The 25,134-nt window shown below is 45.6% G+C and overlaps 4 protein-coding genes across 10 annotated transcripts; 2 read left to right on the top strand and 2 right to left on the bottom strand.

Moving 5' to 3' along the window:
• anapc15 (anaphase promoting complex subunit 15) lies at positions 1-3,415 on the top strand. Of its 6 annotated transcripts, none has more exons than XM_021581550.3 (5): positions 1-111; positions 564-689; positions 1,224-1,283; positions 2,389-2,520; positions 2,656-3,415. In XM_021581550.3, the coding sequence occupies exons 2-5, from the start codon at positions 570-572 to the stop codon at positions 2,701-2,703; spliced, it is 360 nt and encodes a 119-aa protein (XP_021437225.1). In that variant the 5' UTR covers positions 1-111; positions 564-569; the 3' UTR covers positions 2,704-3,415. The 6 variants fall into 6 exon arrangements, with proteins under 6 accessions (XP_021437225.1, XP_021437226.2, XP_021437224.2 ...); XM_021581551.3 differs by having other exon boundaries at positions 18-111; positions 568-689; XM_021581549.3 differs by having other exon boundaries at positions 18-111; positions 568-689; positions 2,389-2,529.
• On the bottom strand, positions 3,416-12,009 carry tomt (transmembrane O-methyltransferase). Its single transcript, XM_036961535.2, has 4 exons — positions 9,680-12,009; positions 9,397-9,593; positions 9,187-9,309; positions 3,416-3,814 (listed from the first exon to the last, which is right to left on the bottom strand). Exons 1-4 carry the CDS (start codon positions 10,077-10,079, stop codon positions 3,617-3,619), a joined length of 918 nt encoding a protein of 305 aa, XP_036817430.1. The 5' UTR covers positions 10,080-12,009; the 3' UTR covers positions 3,416-3,616.
• Positions 11,333-13,531, bottom strand: sfrp2l (secreted frizzled-related protein 2 like). Its single transcript, XM_021581544.3, has 3 exons — positions 12,507-13,531; positions 12,321-12,401; positions 11,333-12,201 (listed from the first exon to the last, which is right to left on the bottom strand). Exons 1-3 carry the CDS (start codon positions 13,030-13,032, stop codon positions 11,849-11,851), a joined length of 960 nt encoding a protein of 319 aa, XP_021437219.3. The 5' UTR covers positions 13,033-13,531; the 3' UTR covers positions 11,333-11,848.
• On the top strand, positions 12,553-25,134 carry LOC110503186 (ragulator complex protein LAMTOR1). Of its 2 annotated transcripts, none has more exons than XM_021581546.3 (5): positions 12,553-12,925; positions 14,795-14,940; positions 15,031-15,108; positions 15,209-15,332; positions 23,551-25,134. In XM_021581546.3, exons 1-5 carry the CDS (start codon positions 12,896-12,898, stop codon positions 23,641-23,643), a joined length of 471 nt encoding a protein of 156 aa, XP_021437221.1. In that variant the 5' UTR covers positions 12,553-12,895; the 3' UTR covers positions 23,644-25,134. The 2 variants fall into 2 exon arrangements, with proteins under 2 accessions (XP_021437221.1, XP_021437220.1); XM_021581545.3 differs by lacking the exon at positions 12,553-12,925 and adding an exon at positions 13,488-13,729.

Below are 25,134 nucleotides of genomic sequence, written 5' to 3'. Positions count from 1 at the left end.
AATATTTTTGAAATTATATGCCTATACACCCGGAGCGTTTACAAACGAACACCGATTTCCGGTCAGTTGAAATTTCTATTTTGACAGCAAGACGGGATAGTGGTTTTACAGGTAAGACGGTGAACATTTACAGTATTTTTATTATTGATGTAACGGTATAAGTATTGTTTCGTAACATAGCTAGCTAACATTATTGCAGTGTTAGCTAGCTGGCTAACCTTAGCTACATTATGCAGGATGAAGAGAGTTAGCTAGCTAGTTAGTAAGACAGATTTGTAATAGCTTAGCAGATACAATTTAAAGCATGCAAAACCCAAACCGTGCAGTACTTACAGTAACTAGCAATGTAGCTAACCTACCCAAGTTAGCAGATGTTAGCTAGCTATGTTGAAAACATTGTTGTGTCATTTCTTACAGCTATCTATCGCTAGCTACACCCCCCAATCAGTTTTTTTGGGTCACTGAAACCAACGTCTGATCAGCTGTGTACTAATCTAGCCAGGTTTGTTATCTAGGTGGGTGCTGATATCTATCCTGCCTCAGGGAAGTGTGTTTCCTTTCAGACAGAGATGTCCATGCTGTTTCCCTCGCTGTTTCCCCGGTTGACAGAGTCTCTGTGGTTCAACCTGGACCGGCCGTGTGTGGATGAGACAGAGTTACACCAACAGGAGCAGCAGCACCAGACCTGGGTACACACACACACCGAGAGAGAAAACACAGAGCAGCACCAGACCTGGGTACACACACACACCGAGAGAGAAAACACAGAGCAGCACCAGACCTGGGTACACACACACACCGAGACAGTAAACACAGAGCAGCGCCAGACCTGGGTACACACACACCGAGAGAGAAAACACAGAGCAGCACCAGACCTGGGTACACACACACACCGAGAGAGTAAACACAGAGCAGCACCAGACCTGGGTACACACACACACCGAGAGAGTAAACACAGAGTAGCACCAGACCTGGGTACACACACACACCGAGAGAGAAAACACAGAGCAGCACCAGACCTGGGTACACACACACACCGAGAGAGTAAACACAGAGCAGCACCAGACCTGGGTACACACACACACCGAGAGAGTAAACACAGAGCAGCACCAGACCTGGGTACACACACACACACTGAGAGAGAAAAGACAGAGCAGCACTGGCAGGAGTCACAGAGCCAATCTGAGTTCAGACCAACACTGACCTCTCTCTCTCCCCCTTAGTTACAAAGCATCGCAGAGAAGGACAATAACCTGATGCCTATTGGGAAGCCAATCTTCGAGGTATCAGAGCTTTAAATAACATTTATTTTAGTCAGTCACTTGTATTTTCATCTAATAGTTGACCCAAATGTATATGAGATGTGTATGGATGTTGACCAAGTGTCATGAGATATTACAAAGGGTGACTATGTTCACATTTTTTATTTAACCTTTATTTAAGCAGGGAAAAATCATTGAGACCAGGTTCACTTTCACAAGGGAGCCCTGCATATACAATTACATCAGACAAAATCTAATACAATATAAGAAAGACAAACAATTGCATTCCACAATAAGAAGGTCCCCAAACAATATTGTATATTGCCAGAGATGCACCAGTACATCCAATTGTAATGTATTTTGTAGTTGGTTCCATGTGCTGGGGTGGAAAGGCATTACAATTCAATAAAATAGAGACGTTAATGTTTGCATTTTGTGTTTATTCCTAACAGCTCCCAGATTAGGTAGAGTCATTAGGGTCAGAGGAGGGAGGAAAAGCACAAGCTTTAATTATACCATCCAAAGACAGTGACGAGAGGCTACAGTAGGAGAGAACAGCACATGCAAAATACACTAGTGTTTGTGTTGCTCGCTAGCTCGAATTCAAACCAAGTTAAAGATGGTGATCCTAAACCCCCTACCCTGTGTGAACTTGGGCATGTTGATATGGTGGTGTGGTACACAGAAAGGGGAGATTACCAACTAGGTTTTATTATCTCATGACATTTCATTCCTCAAATTATACACATAGTTTACAATTTTGTGTCAATATTTGGATGAAAATAAGACATAGTTGTCCTTTAAATTATACCAATGTCAGAGTGCCTTGATGACAGCTTTGCGCATAGGGTGGCTACTTTGAAGAATCTGAAATATAAAATATATTTTGATTGAACACATTTTTGGTTACTACATGATTCCATATGTGTTATTTCATAGTTGTGATGTCTTTACTATTATTGTACAATGTAGAAAATAGTAAAAATAAAGAAAAACCCTTGAATGAGTAGACGTGTCCAAACTTTCGACTGGTACTGTATTTCTGCTGAGGGGTGTTTTTTTGTCATTTTCCATACTCACTCTGGGGTGTGTGTGGCTTTTGTTTTTGTTCTCTGTGGGTGTGTAGCAGACATTTGACGAGGAGGAAGAGGAGGAGGATGAGGATGAGGAAGATAGTGAAGAAGACTCTGAGGATGAAGAGGACATGCAGGACATAGATGAGATGAACGACTACAACGAGTCACCGGATGACGGCGAGGTCAACGAGGTCTAAAACACACACACACACAATCAGGGGTTAGGGGTCACGTCTGTGGAACAGTATCAAAGGGAAATACTAGAACCTCTTATTATACATTTTAGTCATCTCTCTGTCATCTCGCTCAAACTGCAGGTGGACATGGAGGGAGCAGACCAAGACCAAGACCAGTGGATGATCTAGACCAGAGTAATCCTCGCTACTCTCTGATTTCCCCTTAGTAGCTCTTCAGCAGGATAGGTGCTCATCTACTCTTCCTGACAGTGTGTCTTGGCTGGTGAACTTTCCCTGCTGTTCACACCCACCATGGGACACGACAGGGTGAGCTGTGTGATGGTTTACTGCATGGAGAAAGTGTGTGTTCTCTCATTCAGTGTTCTACAGTTGCAATGTGTGAAGACTGAACTGTAAAAGTTTCTTCAGATAAGTGGTTTTGCAACATTAGGAAAAAGAAAGCGGCCTCCACCTCAACCCCCCCTCTGCCAGTTCTGTCCTCCCCAACAGGTCGAGACAGTCAGACCCCTTGTTTAGACTACACACACATTTAACTCAAGGACATTGAGTGCGAACTCACTCCCCTCTCTGGTGCTCGTTATTCTGTTGGAGTGTGTACTTTGACACCCCCCAGCCGCCAGTCATGTGTCACATCTGAATGGGTTCTCTTAAAACCGCTGAATTGGCATAAACCACAGCACTTGAGGTGTGTGTGTGTGTGGTGTGTGTGTGTGTGTGTGTGTAGCCAACAGAAACCTGGAGAGTAAGAACACGTGCTATAGAATGTCAGTATTCAACAATTTGTAAAAAGGAACTTAACAGAAGCTCAGTTGTATGTAAAGTAAATAACTTTAATTGGTCAAGTTTCTTATGTAAATAAATAAAAACAATGTACAGAGAATGTATGTAATGGATTTATTAATGCAACAGACAGACCTGTAAAACACGTGAGAGACTGTCAGAATGATATTCAACCAGCAGGGGGCACTAAGCAGAAAATAGCAGAAGACTAGTAGGCTCCGAGAACAAAAGTAAGTTGCCCCCAACCTCAGTCTCGTATGTCTAGGTAACAGATGAGTGTGTCCGTCACTATGCCCCCACCCTACTTGATCCCCTGGTAAACAAGTTCAGCCATCCCATCCCTGATGCCCTTGCTGTACTCTAGAGTGGCCCTGTGGATCTTCCACTCGTAGAGGCCACTCTTGCGGACGTGTCGGAGGAAGTTAGGAGCACCCGGAAATAGGACATTGTCGGCAAGCACTACAGAGCCTTTTCCCAGCAGACCAGAGCCCTCCAGAGCCTGCAGACCACAATACAGGTGGAGGGTTAGGAGTTATAGAGGTGAGTTGTAAATCAAATCAAATTGTATTAGTCACAGGGCGCCGAATACAACAGGTGTAGTAGACCTGACAGTGAAATGTTGAATACAACAGGTGTAGTAGACCTGACAGTGAAATGTTGAATACAACAGGTGTAGTAGACCTTACAGTGAAAGGTTGAATACAACAGGTGTAGTAGACCTGACAGTGAAATGTTGAATACAACAGGTGTAGGTAGACCTTACAGTGTAATGCTGAATACAACAGGTGTAGGTAGACCTTACTGTGAAATGCTTACTTACGAGCCCCTAACCAACAATGCAGTTTAAAAATAATTTAAAAATCTAAGTAATTATAGAGCAGCAGTAAAATAACAATGGCGAGACTTTATACACGGGGGTACCGGTACGGATGTCAATGTGAGGGGGCACTGGTTAGTTGAGGTAATATGTACATGTAGATAGTTATTAAAGTGACTGTATAAATTATAACAGAGAGTAGCAGTGGTGTAAAGCGGGTGGAGAAATGCAAATAGTCTGAGTAGCCATTTGATTAGGTGTTCAGGAGTCTTATGGCTTGGGGGTAGAAGCTGTAAAGAAACCTCTTAGACCTAGACTTGGCGCTCCGGTACCGCTTGCCGTGCGGTAGCAGAGAGAACGGGGTGGCTGGAGTCTTTGACAATTTTTAGGGCCTTCCTCTGACACCGCCTGGTATAGAGGTCCTGGATGGCAGGAAGTTTGGCCCCAGTGGGCCATTCACACTACCCTCTGTAGTGCCTTGCGGTCGGAGGCCGAGCAGTTGCCATACCAGGCCGTGATGCAACCAGTCAAGATGCTCTAGATGGTATAGCTGTAGAACCTTTTTGAGGATCTGAGGACCCATGCCTGAGGGGGAATAGGTTTTGTTGTGGTGTGTTTGGACCATGTTAGTTTGTTGGTGATGTGGACACCAAGGAACTTGACGCTCTCAATCTGCTCCACTGCAGCCCCGTTGATGTGAATGGGGGTGGACTCGGTCCTCCTTTTCCTGTAGTCCATGATCATCTCCTTTGTCTTGATCATGTTGAGGGAGAGGTTGTTGTCCTGGCACCACACGGCCAGGTCTCTGATCTCCTCCCTATAGGCTGTCTCATCGTTGCCAGTGATCAGGCCTACCACTGTTGTGTCATTGGCAAACTTAGTGATGGTGTTGGAGTCGTGCCTGGCCGTGCAGTCATGAGTGAACAGGGAGTACAGGAGGAGACTGAACACGCACATGTTGGTATTATAGACTCGGACAGGGAGAGGTTCAAAATGTCAGTGAAGAAACTTGCCAGTTGGTCAGCGCATGCTCGCAGTACACGTCCTGGTAATCCGTCTGGCCTTGTGAATGTTGACCTGTCTAAAGGTCTTACTCACATCGGCTGCAGAGAGCGTGATCACACAGTCTTCCAGGACAGCTGGTGCTCTCATGCATGTTTCATAGTTACTTGCCTCGAAGTAGTTTAGGGTTAGAGGAGGGTGAGGGTTAGAGGAGGGTGAGGGTTAGAGGAGGGTGAGGGTTAGAGGAGGGTGAGGGTTAGGAGGTGAGGGTTAGAGGAGGGTTAGGAGATGAGGGTTAGGAGGTGAGGGTTAGGAGGTGAGGGTTAGAGGAGGGTTAGGAGGTGAGGGTTAGAGGACGGTTAGGAGGTGAGGGTTAGAGGAGGATTAGAGGACGGTTAGGAGGTGAGGGTTAGAGGAGGGCTAGGAGGTGACTGTTAGAGGAGGGCTAGGAGGTGAGGGTTAGAGGAGGGCTAGGAGGTGAGGGTTAGAGGAGGGCTAGGAGGTGAAGGTTAGAGGAGGGCTATGAGGTGAGGGTTAGAGGAGGGCTAGGTGAGGGTTAGGTGGTGAGGGTTAGGGGAGGGTTAGGAGGTGAGGGTTAAGAAGGGGAGTTATAGAGGGGGATAAAGAAGACCTGGTCAACATTCAGACTTATCCAGGACGCTGACCAACTGTCAAGTGTCTTCACTGACATTTTCAACCTCTCCCTGACCAAGTCAGTAATACCTAGATGTTTAAAGCAGACACCATAGTCCCTGTGCCCAAGAACACTAAGGTAACCTGCCTAAATGACTACCGACCTGTAGCACTCACATCTGTAGCCATGAAGTGCTTTGAAGTGCTGGTCATGAGTCACATCAACACCATCATCCCAGAAACCCTAGACCCATCATAATTCGCATACCGCCCCAACAGATCCACAGATGACACAATCTCTATTGCCCTCCACACTGCCCTCTACCACCTGGACAAATGGAACACCTATGTGAGAATGCTGTTCATTGACTACGGCTCAGCGTTCAACCCCATAGTGCCCTCAAAGTTCATCACTAAGCTAAGGACCCTGGGACTAAACACCTCCCACTGCAACTCGATTGTGGACTTCTTGACGGGCCGCCCCCAGGTGGTGAGGGTAGGTAACAACACATCCGCCACGCTGATCCTCAACATGGGGGCCCCTTCGGGGTGCGTGCTCAGACCCCTCCTCTACTCCCTGTTCACCTACGACTGCATGGCTACACACGACTCCAACACCATCATTAAGTTTGTCAACTACAACGGTGGTAGGCCTGATTACCGACAACGATGAGACAGTCTACAGGGAGGAAGTCAGTGATCTGGCAGTGTGGTTCCAGGAGAACAACCTTTCCCACAATGTCAGCAAGACAAAGGAACTGATCGTGGACCACAGGAAAAGGGGGAGCAAGCCCCCAGTCACATCGACATGTCTGTGGTGGAGCGGGTTGAGAGCTTCAGGTTCCTCTGCGTCATTAACAGCTACTTCCAAGCCATTAGACTGATGAACAGTTAATAAAATGGCTACCTGGACTAATAGCATTGACCCCCTTTTTCATGTATCTGCAACTCTGTTTATCATCTCTGCATAGTCACTTTACCATTACGTACATGCACATATTACCTGAATTATCTCAACTAACCTGTTTATTATCTCTGCATAGTCACTTTACCATTACGTACATGCACATATTACCTCAATTATCTCAACTAACCTGTTTATTATCTCTGCATAGTCACTTTACCATTACGTACATGCACATATTACCTCAATTATCTCAACTAACCTGTTTATTATCTCTGCATAGTCACTTTACCCCTACCTACATGTACATATTACCTCAATTATCTCAACTAACCTGTTTATTATCTCTGCATAGTCACTTTACCCCTTACCTACATGTACATACTACCTCAGTTACCTTGACTAACCTGTACGTCTGTATTGACTCGGTACTGGTACCCCTGTCTGTAGTCTCTATTGTAATTGTATTGTTCCTTATTGTGTTACTTTTGTTTTTTTGTGCAAATATTTTCTTACTTTTACATTTTTATTCTGCATTGTTGGTTAAGGGCTTGTAAGTAAGCATTCCACAGTAAAGTCTACACCTGTTGGCTAAGGGCTTGTAAGTAAGCATTCCACAGTAAAGTCTACACCTGTTGGCTAAGGGCTTGTAAGTAAGCATTCCACTGTAAAGTCTACACCTGTTGGCTAAGGGCTTGTAGGTAAGCATTCCACAGTAAAGTCTACACCTGTTGGCTAAGGGCTTGTAAGTAAGCATTCCACAGTAAAGTCTACACCTGTTGGCTAAGGGCTTGTAGGTAAGCATTCCACAGTAAAGTCTACACCTGTTGGCTAAGGGCTTGTAAGTAAGCATTTCACTGTAAAGTCTACACCTGTTGGCTAAGGGCTTGTAAGTAAGCATTCCACAGTAAAGTCTACACCTGTTGGCTAAGGGCTTGTAGGTAAGCATTCCACAGTAAAGTCTACACCTGTTGGCTAAGGGCTTGTAAGTAAGCATTTCACTGTAAAGTCTACACCTGTTGGCTAAGGGCTTGTAGGTAAGCATTTCACTGTAAAGTCTACACCTGTTGGCTAAGGGCTTGTAAGTAAGCATTCCACAGTAAAGTCTACACCTGTTGGTTAAGGGCTTGTAGGTAAGCATTTCACTGTAAAGTCTACACCTGTTGGCTAAGGGCTTGTAGGTAAGCATTTCACTGTAAAGTCTACACCTGTTGGCTAAGGGCTTGTAAGTAAGCATTTCACTGTAAAGTCTACACCTGTTGGCTAAGGGCTTGTAGGTAAGCATTCCACAGTAAAGTCTACACCTGTTGGCTAAGGGCTTGTAGGTAAGCATTTCACTGTAAAGTCTACACCTGTTGGCTAAGGGCTTGTAGGTAAGCATTCCACAGTAAAGTCTACACCTGTTGGCTAAGGGCTTGTAAGTAAGCATTTCACTGTAAAGTCTACACCTGTTGGCTAAGGGCTTGTAAGTAAGCATTCCACAGTAAAGTCTACACCTGTTGGCTAAGGGCTTGTAGGTAAGCATTCCACAGTAAAGTCTACACCTGTTGTATTGTAATTTGATTTGAAGTGTTATATCAGGGGTGTCAAACTCATTCTATGAAGGGGCAAGTGCCTGCTGATTTTTTGTTTTTTCACTTTCAATTAAGACCTAGATAACCAGGTGAGGTAGTTCCTTACTAATTAGTGATCTTAATTCATTAATCAAGTAGAAGGGAGGAGCTAAAACCCGCAGACACTCGGCCATCCGTGGAATTCCTGTATCCACAGCACAGTGAGCTGTTACTGAAGCAACGGCTCCTCCTGGTGTCCACACAAAATACCATATACTTCATGACCAATAGTATTTAGACACCTGCTCGTCAAACTTGTCATTCCAAAATCATGGGCGTTAATATGGAGTTGGTCCCCCCTTTGCTGCAATAACAGCCACCCCAGTCATAGTGTTCTCTCTACTACCGCATGGCAAGCGGTACCGGAGTGCCAAGTCCACTTCACAATAACAGTACTCCCAGTTGACCGGGGCAGCTCTAGCACAGCAGAAATTTTACAAACTGACTTGTTGGAAAGGTGCCACCCTATGATGGTGCCACATTGATAGTCGCTGAGCTCTTCAGTTAGACCATTCTACTGCCAATGTTTGTCTATGGAGATCGCATGGCTGTATGCTCGGTTTTATACACCTGTCAGCAACGGGTGTGGCTGAAATAGCCGAATCCACTAAATTGAAGGGGTGTCCACATACATTTGTATATATAGTGTACATCGTGTCAAACTCATTCCACAGATGGCCGAGTGGCTGCGGGGTTTTTGCTCCACCCTTGTTCTTGATTGGTGAATTAAGGTCACTAACTCCCCTCACCTGAATGTCTAGGTCTTAATTGAAAGGAAAACACAAAACCTGCAGACACTTGGCCCTCCGTGGAATGAGTTTGACACTCCTGATTTACATAGACGGGAACAACAACATAAAAACAGACTTGAGGTCATAGGGGGTTATGAATGAATTAGTTACCTGCAAGTCAGGACGGTAGCATTTTTTCCAGTGGTCCATGAACACAAAGTCCAACCGCTCCAGACCGTAGTCTGCCCGCAACCTTGGGATTACCTCATCTGACGGACTCACTATCAGCTCCACCTGGGGGTGGGGGAGGTATGACCAGATTTGATCTCACCGGGTCTTTTTGTCTTACTCTCTCACCGTGTGTGTGCGCTCTGCTCTCACCGTGTCATCGTCGAAGCCCGCCAGCCGTATGATCTTCTCTGCTATGGCAGCGTTTATCGCATCCATTTCTACACTGTAGAGCCTGGCACCCAGGGGCAGTGCCCGGGCGATACGCACTGTGCTGTACCCACAGTGGGACCCTAGCTCCAGCACGGTCAGAGGGCAGTGCTCAGAAAGAATCCGGTCCATGATCTTACCTGCACACACAGGCAGACACAATGCTGTGGTCAGATGAGAGAACAGAATATAAGAATTAGGGGGAGGGTTGTGGTCAGTGGGTCACCTTTTTTGGGGCCGATGTTGCTGATGAACTCCACCTTGCTGCACCAGAGGTCAAAGGTTTCCAGGATACTTTCTGGGTCGCCGGGGATGGCGTGGGTCAGAACGTACTGGAAGGCCCTCTCCTCCCTGCTCAGCCCCGTCGTACAGTCATACCACATCCTGACTAGCACCGCCCGGTAGAACAGCACAAAGTAGTAGCGGTAACGTATAATGAAAGTCAACACCAGGGGGAGGAAGGCCAACGCTATAGCACCAGACACCATGGTACTGCTGCAAGGGACAGACACAATGAGAGTGGTACACAGACATACAGCTAGGTACACACACACACATACCTGAACACACACCAGGAGATGGGTGACTGCCAGCACACAAAATAAAATACATACAAATAAATACATATTCCTGAATTCATGTAAAATCCTCCTATTTCAGGTCTCTACACACAAAACACTACAGTCCATGTATTTTGGATATAAACCACATACACAGATGCTCCTCTGGCCAACTCCAAACTGCAGTTACTAAAGCTTTACACTGAGTGACAGGAGATTTCCTGCACCTCACTGACAACCAACGCTACATTGTACTACAACTCCCCATCCCACAACACAAGCCTCTTGTAAAAAGAATACTCTCTCTCACATTCCCGCTGTGCAGTAAAAACAAGACTCACCTGGCTGTGAGTAAAGACTCACCTGCTGGCTGTGAGTAAAGACTCACCTGCTGGCTGTGAGTAAAGACTCACCTGCTGGCTGTGAGTAAAGACTCACCTGCTGGCTGTGAGTAAAGACTCACCTTGCTGGCTGTGAGTAAAGACTCACCTGCTGGCTGTGAATAAAGACTCACCTGCTGGCTGTGAGTAAAGACTCACCTGCTGGCTGTGAGTAAAGACTCACCTTGCTGGCTGTGAGTAAAGACTCACCTGCTGGCTGTGAATAAAGACTCACCTGGCTGTAGATGTTTGGCAGAGACAGAAGAAATGCTGCTGTGCAGTAAAAACAAGACTCACCTGGCTGTGAGTAAAGACTCACCTGCTGGCTGTGAGTAAAGACTCACCTGCTGGCTGTGAGTAAAGACTCACCTGCTGGCTGTGAGTAAAGACTCACCTGCTGGCTGTGAGTAAAGACTCACCTTGCTGGCTGTGAGTAAAGACTCACCTTGCTGGCTGTGAATAAAGACTCACCTGGCTGTAGATGTTTGGCAGAGACAGAAGAAATGCTGAATGGTTATCGTGTGTGGTTGTAGTCATAGCTCCGCAGGTGAGGGCAGAGGGGGTTCAAGTAAGGGAGCTGGGTATCTGAATTATTCATTACCCACCTGGGGCATGTCTGTTTTATTCACAGTACCCCTCCCCCGCCCATTGTTTCTCACAATGAGTTTATTATTGACTAATTCTGATGTCATAGTAAACATACAGCAAGACATCACTGGTAGGCTACAGGGAATTATGGTGGATCTGACTCAACACACAGATGATGGTGGGTGGAGAATGGGAGAGAGACACAGACAGACAGGCAGGCAGAGACAGACAGGCAGACATGGGTGGATCAGGTGTACAGTCACAGGTGTGGAGTGAGTCGAGTCAGGTTTCTCTCTTGCCACAAACAGAAGGATCCAGAAAACACACACAGAAATTAAAAGGTGACCAGTATTTATGGTTCAATATAACGTTTATTAGACACTGTTACCCGGCAGTCTTTGATGTTACTATCAGACAATAATACTCTGCTTTGAATGGAACTAATGCTGCTCTGTGCCTCACTGGTAATTGTGTCGTCTGACTCGGCTTACACAAATCATAATCATGTCCTCACAATTGATTAAAAAAAACATTTTTTTTATATTCAGAACGTAATACATCATTTACATTTTTCTAAATGTCTCACATGTGACAGGTGTCCAGAACATGGATCCAAACACACAGACACTGGACCTCTGGTGGTCTCTCTTCCCCACAGGTCTTCATAGATTATCTATCCAGTCCATTCAGTTGACAGCAATATGATGAAGGCATCACTTCTCCAGAGCTAGGTGACATGAAAATGAAAGGGATATGGAAGAGATATTGTCTCGGTCTAGAGGCTGAAATGTAACAGGGCTGTGGTGTCCTCATCCGCATCCAATTCGCCAAATTGGAAAGTCTCTCTATGTTTGTATGATGACATCATCAGCAGGGTTGTTTGAGCAGTCTCCTGACTAACTTCTTGAGTTCTTTGTCGCTCCTCCTCCACCTCACCAGCCTAGTGAGGACCAGCCTGCCCTCCTGTGTGTCAGCAAGGCCCAGGTACCACACCCCTGCCAGGGACTCCTTCCCCTCCCCCACATCTGCCTCCTCCAGGGCAGGACAGGTGCAGGTACCCCCCTCCTGCAACCAAAGGGCACTGTAGGCCATGGCCCCCCCGACGCCCTCGGCCTTCTCTGCGCCTCCACCCTCCCACCTCAGGATGCGACTCCGGGCCAGAGGGACGACCCTGCGGTCACCCTGCACTACAGAAACACTCCCAATACGCAGTTTAAAGGCTGAGAGGAAACACAGAAATACAGGTCTATAAACACTTTTTAAAAAACATGTAAACACATTATTGACCTCTATAAACCTTTTTGTAAAGTGCAACCAATGCCATATACATATCACTCACCATATGGACTCTTGCAGAAGTTGTTCTGGTTGTCTATCTCTCCCTCAGCAGCCAGACTGCATGCATCACAGATCACTGTTCCTGAGGACACCAAGAGACATGCCACCGAGAAGGGTGAACATGTGTGTGAAAGAGAGTGGACATTTTTTTGCAGAGGTTCACCTCCCAATGATGATAGGTACAAACCCTTTGATGCCTCCTCGTGTCCCTCTTCCTTCTGCGCACGCTCTGTGTCTCGGGTCGTGGTGGGAATGCAGAGATGGGTCCCGCGCGGGAACCGGGTGCAGTTGAACATGTTGGGCCACGGGAACCCGAAAGCGCTCATCACCGGAAGACAACCGTCCCTCACAGCCTCGCACAGCCCACGGCAGGGGCGCACCGCCCCCTCCGGTAAGCACACCGGGGCGAAGAGCGAGCACAAGAACTTCTTGGTATCCCGGTGGCAGAGTTTGGAGACCAACGGTAGCCACGCGGCCGACTGCTGCTGGGCTTCTTTTAACGAGTCGTGCCCCAGCAGGTTGGGAAGCCGCATCTCCCGGTAACCGACGCCGTAGCACAGAGAAAGTGTGCTGGGGATGGGCTTACACACCGAGCGAACCGTGGAGGTACTGAGACTTTCGGACGCAAACTGAACGTGGCTGCTGTCTTTGGTCAAAACCGAGGCGAGACAAATAGACACCAACACGCAAAGTGATATTATCAGCTGAGCCATACTGACAACAGGCGTAGATAAAAACAAAGCAGCACAGGGGTTGTTTAGCAGTCCTGGAAGAGAAGTACGCAGCCTAGTAGCTAGTAGTCTGATGTGTAATGAGAGGGCGTCTGGCGTCACCCAGTCATGTAAACTCGTCAAACGTGTTCTTTCATCAAATGCAATGGTTATTGAGGGCTGTAAAAGTGGCTCTGTAGACCAGGGGGGGCGTCTGAAAGATTACTTTTCTCTTTTATCTTGCGATAGCAGTCTCCGCAGAACATGCCCACAACGAGCATGTGTTAACAATGTATTTTTGCCATCTCGTCGTTCTGTATTTCCCTTTCGCCCCGTCTGTTGTATGCAGGTTCCGTACCCCAAATAAAACAATAACAAGTCACACTTCGCAAGTCTTAAAACATGAAATACCCCATGTCACGTGATTGGGGAGTCTGTGTTCCCATGCTGGCTTCACAGTGGCCGGATGTCATTATGTTTGTTGCCCGGTCTTTGGCTGCTCAAAAACTGATGTCATGTGATAGGCTTCGTTTGTAGTAGTCGCTGACAGAAGAGGTAAGAGAGAAAGTGGACCGAGACTGTTTCTCTTATTATATAGTTTCCCGGGAGAAGTAGTTGGAAATTGCGTTCGCGGACTAGCGAACGTCCAGCGGACGCCATGGGTTGCTGTTATAGCAGGGAAAACGAGAACACCGAGCAGGTAACTCACTATAGGCTAGTTGGTTATCTAGGTTGCAACATACTATTTGATAATAACAGTAACGTTACTTTCTTTGGGGGTCATCAGGACGTTGCGAGACAGTTTTGTTGTATCAAATTCCACTAGTCAAAAGTGAAAAGATGGTGCATCATTGCGCGTTAAAAGGAAACTATTTCTAAGTTAGCCAACTACGACCCAACAGATAGATAGCTGAGCTAGTCAGACCTTTCAGATAACTGTTAGCTGTGCAAGAAAGATTGGGCCATGGAAATGTAGTAACCTGATTGGCAAATTGGCCAACAAACCTAACAACATTAGCTCGTTAAGTGAAGTTTCAAAATAGTGACAACCTTTGCTGACAAATTATAGGCAGTATCTAGTTTGCTAATTACCTTAACCAGTTAATCTGTACGTCAGTAGCTAGCTACTTGCAGGGCAGACAAAACACTTTGTTTAAATTCTCACCTGTCATGATGATCATCAATCAGGTCCGGTAAAACGTGACCACTTCTGTTAATTGGGCCTCAACGGTTCACATTCGGTAACGCAGTTGAACTTGCCAGCGCGTTAACTTCTCCCAGATATATGTCATATGATCTCAGGTTTCCAGTTGTGACATGGGCCAAAATGGAATTTGCTGAAGGGGAAATAAAGTTTTTGTTTTTATTTTCACGTTTGGAAAATGTGAGGTGGGGGGGATAACGTATTACCATTTATCAGATGACTGTTGTACACACAGAGCCTGCCACTGCTTTGCTAACCCTGTTATAACACAGGATAATACTGTTGAAGTATACTCACCAGTATCATCAGGCTTAGGTAACTATCTTTTCTTTGGGTTCATTCTTATCTGCCTGTCGCAGCAGCAGATCCCTATGGACTTAGTGATCAGGGATGAGTAGTCATATTATAGAGTTTGTAGGGTGCCTTTTTGTTTTATAATTTAGTTCAGAGGTCATATCATGCTCATTTTAACAATAAGCAATGTCAATCTGGGTACCTTAACAGCAAGTGATGGAGGATGTTGTGATAGTTTGTGAGTGTGATGCGTATGTTGTGCCTCAGGACCCTGACGTGTATAAGCCGCTGATCCCCCACCCGAACCCAGACAGCAAGCCCCTCAACAGTACAGAATGGAGCTCCGGCAGTGTACCCTCAGCCCGCACAGACGAACAGGCCTTACTCACATCCATCCTTTTCAAGACAGCCCTGTAAGACACACATGTTTCTTCTCCTCCCTCATTGTGGATTTATCCATTTGGGATTTAATTCTGCTGATTACCTTTGTCTCTGTTTCTTAGGAATATCATTGATGTCTCGGCTGCGGACTCTCAAGGCATGGAGCAGCATGAGTATATGGATAAAGCTCGGCAATACAGGTTGGTGTGTGGAGGTAGTTGCTTAATGTGTCTGTGTTTTGGAGTGGGTTTTGACCGGCCATGTGTTTCAGTAGTAACCTGTCTTTATTGTGTGTTTCAGTGTAAAACTGGCCTTGTTGAGTAACAGTCTGTCTCAGAAGAAGCCCCTCCCTCTCCCTTCCCTCACCAGCCAGCCACACCAAGTGCTCGCTAGTGATCTGGTGCCATATTCGGATGTACAACAGGTAAATGCACGCACACATGCTCGCACACCAGGGGTGTAACGGTTCACCAAACCCACGTTTTGGTACGTATTGCGGTTTTGAAGTCACTGTTCGGTTTCGGTAAAGCAGGAAAATAAAATGCCAACAGTTACTCTAGTTAGCATTTTCTTATATAAACAAAAATTGGTATTCCTGATTCTATATGATCATCAGTTGTTTAGGGCCTAATGAGCATAATCAGGAATAACAACACTTTGTATTTTCTTAAATGAAAACACCTGATTACACAACAACACTAAAATAAAGTGCACTATGTGTGTGAAATCAATATATAAACATGGCTTAGACCTATGCTGTAATGTTTTCTTACAAAGAGAAAAAGATGCACACGTGTGTGACTCTCATAAAGGGGACGTGTCTGTAGCACGGTAGATACACCGGAGCGGGAAGTTAAGGTGATGGGCTGTCACTGTTAAGTAGCTCTCTGTAGCCCTGGAGGTCCATCTGTAGTAAGCACAACTAAGGGTGCCTCTGATGAGCCATCAAAACGGCAAAGCATCAATACAGGACAGATCGAATTCTACTACACCGGCTCTGACACTCGTTGGATGTAGCAGGGCTTGCAAACTATCACAGAATACAAAGGGAAACCCAGCCACGAGCTGCCCAGTGACGCGACCCTACCAGACGAGCTACATACCTTCTGTGCCCGCTTCGAGGCAAGCAACATTGAACCATGCATGCGAGCACCAGCTGTTCCAGACGACTGTGGGATCTTGCTCTCCGTAGCCGACGTGAGCAAGACCTTTAAACAGGTTAACATTCACAAGGCCACGGGGCCAGATGGATTACCAGAACGCGTACTCTGAGCGTGCACTGACCAGCTGGCAATTGATTTCACTGACATTTTCAACCTCTCCCTGACCCAGTCTGTAATACCTACATGTTTCAAGCAGACCACCATAGTCCCTGTGACCAAGAACACCAAGGTAACCTGTCTAAATGACTATGGATTTGTAGCACTCACATCTGTAGCCATGAAGTGCTTTGAAAGGCTGGTCATGAGTCACATCAACACTATCATCCCAGAAACCCTAGACCCATCACAATTTGCATAACGCCCCAACAGAACCACAGATGAACCACGATAACCTCTCCCTCAGCGTCAGAAACACTAAGGAGCTGATTGTGGACTACAGGAAATGGAGGGCTGAGTACGCTCCCATTCACATTGACGGGCTGTAGTGGAGCAGGTTGAGTGCTTCGAGTTCTTCAGTATCCACGTCACTAACATCAGAAGCCTCCTCCCTAAGTGTGTCTTACTCACTGCTCTAGCACACTCTGCTAACCCTGATGTCCTTGCCGTGTCTGAATCCTGGCTCAGGAAGGCCACCAATAATTCTGAGATTTCCATACCCAACTATAACATCTTCCGTCAAGATAGAACTGCCAAAGGGGGAGGAGTTGCAGTCTACTGCAGAGATAGCCTGCAAAGTAATGTCATACTCTCCAGGTCCATACCCAAACAGTTCGAACTACTAATTTTGAAAATTACTCTCTCCAGAAATAAGTCTCTCACTGTTGCCGCCTGCTACCGACCCCCCTCAGCTCCCAGCTGTGCCCTGGACACCATTTGTGAATTGATCGCCCCCCATCTAGCTTCAGAGTTTGTTCTGTTAGGTGACCTAAACTGGGATATGCTTAACACCCCGGCAGTCCTACAATCTAAGCTAGATGCCCTCAATCTCACTCAAATCATCAAGGAACCCACCAGGTACAACCCTAACTCTGTAAACAAGGGCACCCTCATTGACGTCATCCTGACCAACTGGCCCTCCAAATACACCTCCGCTGTCTACAACCAGGATCTCAGCGATCACTGCCTCATTGCCTGTATCCGCTACGGAGCCGCAGTCAAACGACCACCCCTCATCACTGTCAAACGCTCCCTAAAACACTTCTGCGAGCAGGCCTTTCTAATCGACCTGGCCCGGGTATCCTGGAAGGACATTGACCTCATCCCGTCAGTTGAGGATGCCTGGTCTTTCTTTAAAAGTAACTTCCTCACCATTTTAGATAAGCATGCTCCGTTCAAAAAATGCAGAACTAAGAACAGATATAGCCCCTGGTTCACTCCAGACCTGACTGCCCTCGACCAGCACAAAAACATCCTGTGGCGGACTGCGCTAACATCGAATAGTCCCCGCGATATGCAACTGTTCAGGGAAGTCAGGAACCAATACACACAGTCAGTCAGGAAAGCTAAAGCCAACTTCTTCAGGCAGAAGTTTGCATCCTGTAGCTCCAACTCCAAAAAGTTCTGGGACACTGTGAAGTCCATGGAGAACAAGAGCACCTCCTCCCAGCTGCCCACTGCACTGAGACTAGGTAACATGGTCACCACCGATAAATCCATGATTATCGAAAACTTCAACAAGCATTTCTCAACGGCTGGCCATGCCTTCCACCTGGCTACTCCAACCTCGGACAACAGCTCCCCCCCCCCCGCAGCTACTCGCCCAAGCCTCTCCAGGTTCTCCTTTACCCAAATCCAGATAGCAGATGTCCTGAAAGAGCTGCAAAACCTGGACCCGTACAAATCAGCTGGGCTGGACAATCTGGACCCTCTATTCCTGAAACTATCCGCCGCCATTGTCGCAACCCCTATTACCAGCCTGTTCAACCTCTCTTTCATATCGTCTGAGATCCCCAAGGATTGGAAAGCTGCCGCAGTCATCCCCCTCTTCAAAGGGGGCGACACCCTGGACCCAAACTGTTACAGACCTATATCCATCCTGCCCTGCCTATCTAAGGTCTTCGAAAGCCAAGTCAACAAACAGGTCACTGACCATCTTGAATCCCACCGTACCTTCTCCGCTGTGCAATCTGGTTTCCGAGCCGGTCACGGGTGTACCTCAGCCACGCTCAAGGTACTAAACGATATCATAACCGCCATCGATAAAAGACAGTACTGTGCAGCCGTCTTCATAGACCTTGCCAAGGCTTTCGACTCTGTCAATCACCGTATTCTTATCGGCAGACTCAGTAGCCTCGGTTTTTCGGATGACTGCCTTGCCTGGTTCACCAATTACTTTGCAGACAGAGTTCAGTGTGTCAAATCGGAGGGCATGCTGTCCGGTCCTCTGGCAGTCTCTATGGGGGTGCCACAGGGTTCAATTCTCGGGCCGACTCTTTTCTCTGTATATATCAATGATGTTTCTCATGCTGCGGGCGATTCCCTGATCCACCTCTACGCAGACGACACCATTCTATATACTTCCGGCCCGTCCTTGGACACTGTGCTATCTAACCTCCAAACGAGCTTCAATGCCATACAGCACTCCTTCCGTGGCCTCCAACTGCTCTTAAACGCTAGTAAAACCAAATGCATGCTTTTCAACCGTTCGCTGCCTGCACCCGCACGCCTGACCAGCATCACCACCCTGGATGGTTCTGACCTTGAATATGTGGACATCTATAAGTACCTAGGTGTCTGGCTAGACTCTAAACTCTCCTTCCAGACCCATATCAAACATCTCCAATCGAAAATCAAATCAAGAGTCGGCTTTCTATTCCGCAACAAAGCCTCCTTCACTCACGCCGCCAAACTTACCCTAGTAAAACTGACTATCCTACCGATCCTCGACTTCGGCGACGTCATCTACAAAATTGCTTCCAACACTCTACTCAGCAAACTGGATGCAGTTTATCACAGTGCCATCCGTTTTGTCACTAAAGCACCTTATACCACCCACCACTGCGACTTGTATGCTCTAGTCGGCTGGCCCTCGCTACATATTCGTCGCCAGACCCACTGGCTCCAGGTCATCTACAAGTCCATGCTAGGTAAAGCTCCGCCTTATCTCAGTTCACTGGTTACGATGGCAACACCCATCCGTAGCACGCGCTCCAGCAGGTGTATCTCACTGATCATCCCTAAAGCCAACACCTCATTTGGCCGCCTTTCGTTCCAGTTCTCTGCTGCCTGTGACTGGAACGAATTGCAAAAATCGCTGAAGTTGGAGACTTTTATCTCCCTCACCAACTTCAAACATCTGCTATCTGAGCAGCTAACCGATCGCTGCAGCTGTACATAGTCTATTGGTAAATAGCCCACCCATTTTCACCTACCTCATCCCCATACTGTTTTTATTTATTTATTTTTATTTTTCTGCTCTTTTGCACACCAATATCTCTACCTGTACATAACCATCTGATCATTTATCACTCCAGTGTTAATCTGCATAATTGTAATTATTTGCCTACCTTCTCATGCCTTTTGCACACAATGTATATATAGACTCCCCTTTTTTCTACTGTGTTATTGACTTAATTGTTTACTCCATGTGTAACTCTGTGTTGTCTGTTCACACTGCTATGCCTTATCTTGGCCAGGTCGCAGTTGCAAATGAGAACTTGTTCTCAACTAGCCTACCTGGTTAAATAAAGGTGAAATAAAAAATAAAATAAAAAAGGCTGATATGTCATAAAACAGTGCTGTGCTTGCGAAGAGCTGCTGGCAAAACGCACGAAAGTGCTGTTTGAATGAATGCTTACGAGCCTGCTGCTGCCTACCATCGCTCAGTCAGACTGCTCTATCAAATCATACACTTAATTATAACATAATAATCACAGAAATACGAGCCTTGGGTTATTAATATGTTCAAATCCGGAAACTATCATTTCGAAAATAAAACATTTATTCGTTCAGTGAAATACAGAACCGTTCCGTATTATATCTAACGGGTGGCATCCCTAAGTCTAAATATTCCTGTTACATTGCACAACCTTCAATGTTATGCCATAATTATGTAAAATTCTGGCAAATAAGTTTGCAACGAGCCAGGCTGCCCAAACTGTTACAAATACCCTGACTCTGCGTGCAATGAACGCAAGAGAAGTGACACAATTTCACCTGGTTAATATTGCCTGCTAAACTGGATTTATTTTCGCTAAATATGAAGGTTTAAACAAATATACTTCAGTGTATTGATTTTAAGAAAGGCTTTGGTTTTTATGGTTAGGTACAGTCGTCCAACGATTGTGCTTTTTTCGCAAATGCACTTTTGTTAAATCATCTCCCAGCGTCGATTATATGCAACGCAGGACACGCTAGATAAACTAGTAATATCATCAACGATGTGTAGTTAACTAGTGATTATGATTGATTGATTGTTTTTTATAAGATAAGTTTAATACTAGCTAGCAACTTACCTTGGCTTCTACTGCATTTGCGTAACAGGCAGGCTCCTCGTGGAGTGCAATGAGAGGCAGGTGGTTAGAGCATTGGACTAGTTAACTGTAAGGTTGCAAGATTGGATCACCCGAGCTGACAAGGTGAAAATCTGTCTTTCTGCCCCTGAACAGGGCAGTTAACCCACCGTTCCTAAGCCGTCATTGAAAATAAGAATGTTTTCTTAACTGACTTGCCTTATTTAAATAAAGGTCTAAAAATAAAATATATTTTAAAAAGTGGGCAAAATCGGTGCCCAAAAATACAAATTTCCGATTGTTATAAACTTGAAATCGGCGCTAATTAATCGGTCGATCTCTAGTCCACATACACACCAACAGTTGTGATAAAGGCACAACAATGCCTATTCCCTCTTAGGAGACTGAAAATATTTGTCATGGGCCCTCAGATCCTCAAAGTTCTACAGCTGCACCATTGAGAGAATCTTGACTGGCTGCATTACCGCTTGGTATGGCAACTGCTTGGCATCCGACCAGAAGGCCCTACAATGGTAGTGCGTACGGCCCAGTACATCACTGGGGCCAAGTTTCCTACCATCCAGGACCTCTATACTAGGCGGTCAGAGGAAGGCCTGAAAAATTGTCAAAGATCCCAGCCATCCAAGTCATAGACTTCACTCTTACCGCACAGCAAGCTGTACCGGAGCGCCAAGTCTGGGACCAAAAGGCTCCTGAACAGCTTCTACCCCCAAGCCATAAGACTAATGAACAGTTAATGAAATGGCTGCTGAACAGATAATGAAATGGCTGCTGAACAGATAATGAAATGGCTGCTGAACAGACAATGAAATGGCTGCTGAACAGATAATGAAATGGCTGCTGAACAGATAATGAAATGGCTGCTGAACAGATAATGAAATGGCTGCTGAACAGATAATGAAATGGCTGCTGAACAGTTAATGAAATGGCTGCTGAACAGATAATGAAATGGCTGCTGAACAGTTAATGAAATGGCTGCTGAACAGTTAATGAAATGGCTGCTGAACAGATAATGAAATGGCTGCTGAACAGATAATGAAATGGCTGCTGAACAGATAATGAAATGGCTGCTGAACAGATAATGAAATGGCTGCTGAACAGATAATGAAATGGCTGCTGAACAGATAATGAAATGGCTGCTGAACAGATAATGAAATGGCTGCTGAACAGTTAATGAAATGGCTGCTGAACAGTTAATGAAATGGCTGCTGAACAGATAATGAAATGGCTGCTGAACAGATAATGAAATGGCTGCTGAACAGATAATGAAATGGCTGCTGAACAGATAACGAAATGGCTGCTGAACAGATAACGAAATGGCTGCTGAACAGATAACGAAATGGCTGCTGAACAGATAACGAAATGGCTGCTGAACAGATAACGAAATGGCTGCTGAACAGATAACGAAATGGCTGCTGAACAGATAACGAAATGGCTGCTGAACAGATAACGAAATGGCTGCTGAACAGATAACGAAATTGCTGCTGAACAGTTAATGAAATGGCTGCTGAACAGTTAATGAAATGGCTGCTGAACAGTTAATTAAATGGCTGCTGAACAGTTAATTAAATGGCTGCTGAACAGATAATGAAATGGCTGCTGAACAGATAATGAAATGGCTGCTGAAGTATTTGAATTGACCCTTTCTTGTTCTGGCTGACCGACTCTATGCAGACTCATTGGGCTCTACTGACACTGAATCTCCAACACAGACGCACATACTACGTACTCTCTCATGCACAAAACACACATGCATGTTGACACCACTCGCACTCTTCACATGCTGCTGCTACTCTTACCTATCCTGATTGCCTAATCACTTTAACCCCTAACTGTACATATAACCTCCACTACCTCGTACCCCTGCACATCGACTCAGTACTGGTACTCCTTGTATATAGCCTTGTTATTGGTGTTACTATTTAGTATTTTTATTAGCAAATTTTACTACATTTTAACTGCATTGTTAGGATACGGCTCGTAAGTAAGCATTTCACGGTAAAGTCTACACGCGTTGTATTCGGCGCATGTGACATAACATTTGATGTGCCGATTCATTGACTACTTCGGCTTTCACCTCGCTTATAGAGCGGTTACTACCGGTTTTGCTGAAATGGGTGCATGAGGGCGAAGTTAGTTAACGTGGCTCGAGCACTTTCACGAGGTGCTGAAACCCCCTTATTCCCCTCAACCACTGAGAATGGGCGCTTATCCACGGCTATAAACATACCTATCGCTCTTGTCATTTCTTTGGCTCGGTCAAAATCCGCTGCGAAGGGCTGCTTGAATGCTGAGGGGCGATAACACATTTATTTGTATATTTTTTGCGCCCCGGTCTTGGTCCAGTGGTAAGAATACTGAGGTGATGTCGGTGTTCGAGATGTTGGCAGCTGCAGAGGTTATTCTCCTTGAGCAGTGGAGACATACTCTCTATGTCCTTCACCGTTTTGTCATCTACTGGGAAACCAAAATGTTCCCAAACTGAATATTTAAACGCTGATGGACAATCCTCCTGGTTTATGCACCCCACCGCTCGCCATCGTACAGAACTAGTTCCTGGCTTTGCCTCACAAAAGGACATTTTGAAATGAGCCAATCAAGATTTGAATTTTGATTTACAAAGTGCGCATAGGCTCTAGTTGTTGTAACAGAATAGCCTGAAAACATTGAGGCATACAACACAGCGTTGGCCCAGGTTATATTCCAAGGGTTATATTATTATTATGTTGTGTTTTCATTCGGATTCACAGTGCGGACCAAACTGAGGTCCCTGAACGGTTCGGTATGAATACGTGTATTGTTACACCCCTAACACACACACACACACACACACACACAGTGTCATTCTCAGACATACATCAGGTCATTTTTCTATAACAGTCCTATGCTTTCCCTATCCATAAACCTGTTAGTGTATGGCAGCTCTGGAGCTAAAACAAAAAAACAAGCAACACATTATGTAGCTGGTTAATGCATGTTAACCTATTCTGTTCTGATTGATTTACAGGTGTCCAAGATGGCTGCCTATGCTTACAGTGCAATCTCTCAGATCAAGGTGGACGCTAAAGAAGAACTAGTGGTTCAATTTGCCATCCCCTGATCTACCCTCCATAATACTGTCCTGTCTCCCATGCCCGACCCTGCACCCTGTGTCTCAGTCCTTGTGCTACCCAGCTATGTGACTGGCAACCTGCTGCTACAGCTGAGGATTATGACAACCAGATCTCCCCTGCTGAGAGGGTTAACTTGACCCGCTTGACCTACCTCCCCCTTGACCTTTCAAAGCCATCATTCATCTTTCCTTCACGAGGGGTGTCAAGGAATTTTAAAATTCATCGCAGTGTAACGATAATGGTTATCTTTTTTTGTTTTTGTTATTTTAAAGTATCTTGTTTTGAAGAGTGACTGAGTCTAATGACTAAACGTGGCATGGCAAGACTGTTCTGGCTCTGCGTTTTCAGGAGTAGCTGTCCTCGTCTGATCTGCAGCTACGGCAATGTACTAACTAACCACAGCTAGGAAAAGAGGGTGATGCTGTTGTTCTGACACTGTGTGAACCCGTCACCCAGAACACACATCCCACCCCTCATGTCATCAATACAAATGTCTAGAAAGAGCCATCACTATAATTTTCCATATCTTTGTTGGAATCTTTAGATTGACCTAATGAAGTAAGACAACTTGGTTGGGTAGGTTTAAAAACAACAGGGACTTAGATTCTATAGTTGAACGAATGGTCAAATCCGACATGAGCCGTATGAGTGTTACTTTGAGATCTGCTCATGCTGGTGGAGTGCAGGGGCGAATGGGGGGTGGGGGACAGGTGTGGGAATCCACACTGTTTTCTCTGCCTCTGATTTCTAGCAGAAACATGCTTCCTCCTAGCACTTCAATCATTTAGCTGGCAGTCCTTGGATTTGTATCTTTTAGATTTCACAGAAACAATAGATGGGGGTAGGGCTTAGTGAAGGTAGGGGTCTGGGTGGATGGGTCGTGTTCAGGGGCTTGTAATGTAAATTCATCAGTTAAGTGTTTGTGCCTTCTATGTACAGATTTGTGACTTCGTCAAAAGCAACAAATGGATTCTATGCACCTCCCCTTTTGTAGAGCGTCTGTTGGTCAGGATTGGCTAAAGCTCTAATGGGGCGGTTTTTGGAGCCAATCAAAACTAAGGATACAGAAACCCAGTTTTTATGACAAGAACCCCTATTAACATCCAAGTTTGTTTGATTTTTAAACAAAACAACTGCTTGTAATGCGTTACTTAAATGAACCTAGAAAAGAACATCTATCATGGCAGTTTGGGATAAACAACCATAACCTTGGTGTCCTCAATTGAAACGATCAGAGGTGTTAGTGATTTATTTATGTGGGGGTCATTAAAGTGATGATCTGGAAGGCTGTGTCCACAAGACCTTTAATTTGGGCTTTTTGCAGTGTGCTGAGAACGTTACGTTTGTTTTCGTTATTTCAATGTGTAATATTACTGGGATTACATTGTTAATTTCTTAGGCTAGTACCAAAACGTTTAAGATATTCTGTTACCCCCCCCCATTTAATTATGTAATGCATTAAAGATGTTCAACAATGA

Source organism: Oncorhynchus mykiss, chromosome 24, assembly GCF_057628025.1.
Source record: "Oncorhynchus mykiss isolate SJ-2025 chromosome 24, ASM5762802v1, whole genome shotgun sequence".
Taxonomy (NCBI): Eukaryota; Metazoa; Chordata; class Actinopteri; order Salmoniformes; family Salmonidae; genus Oncorhynchus; species Oncorhynchus mykiss.
This window is presented reverse-complemented; position numbering and strand designations above follow the sequence as displayed.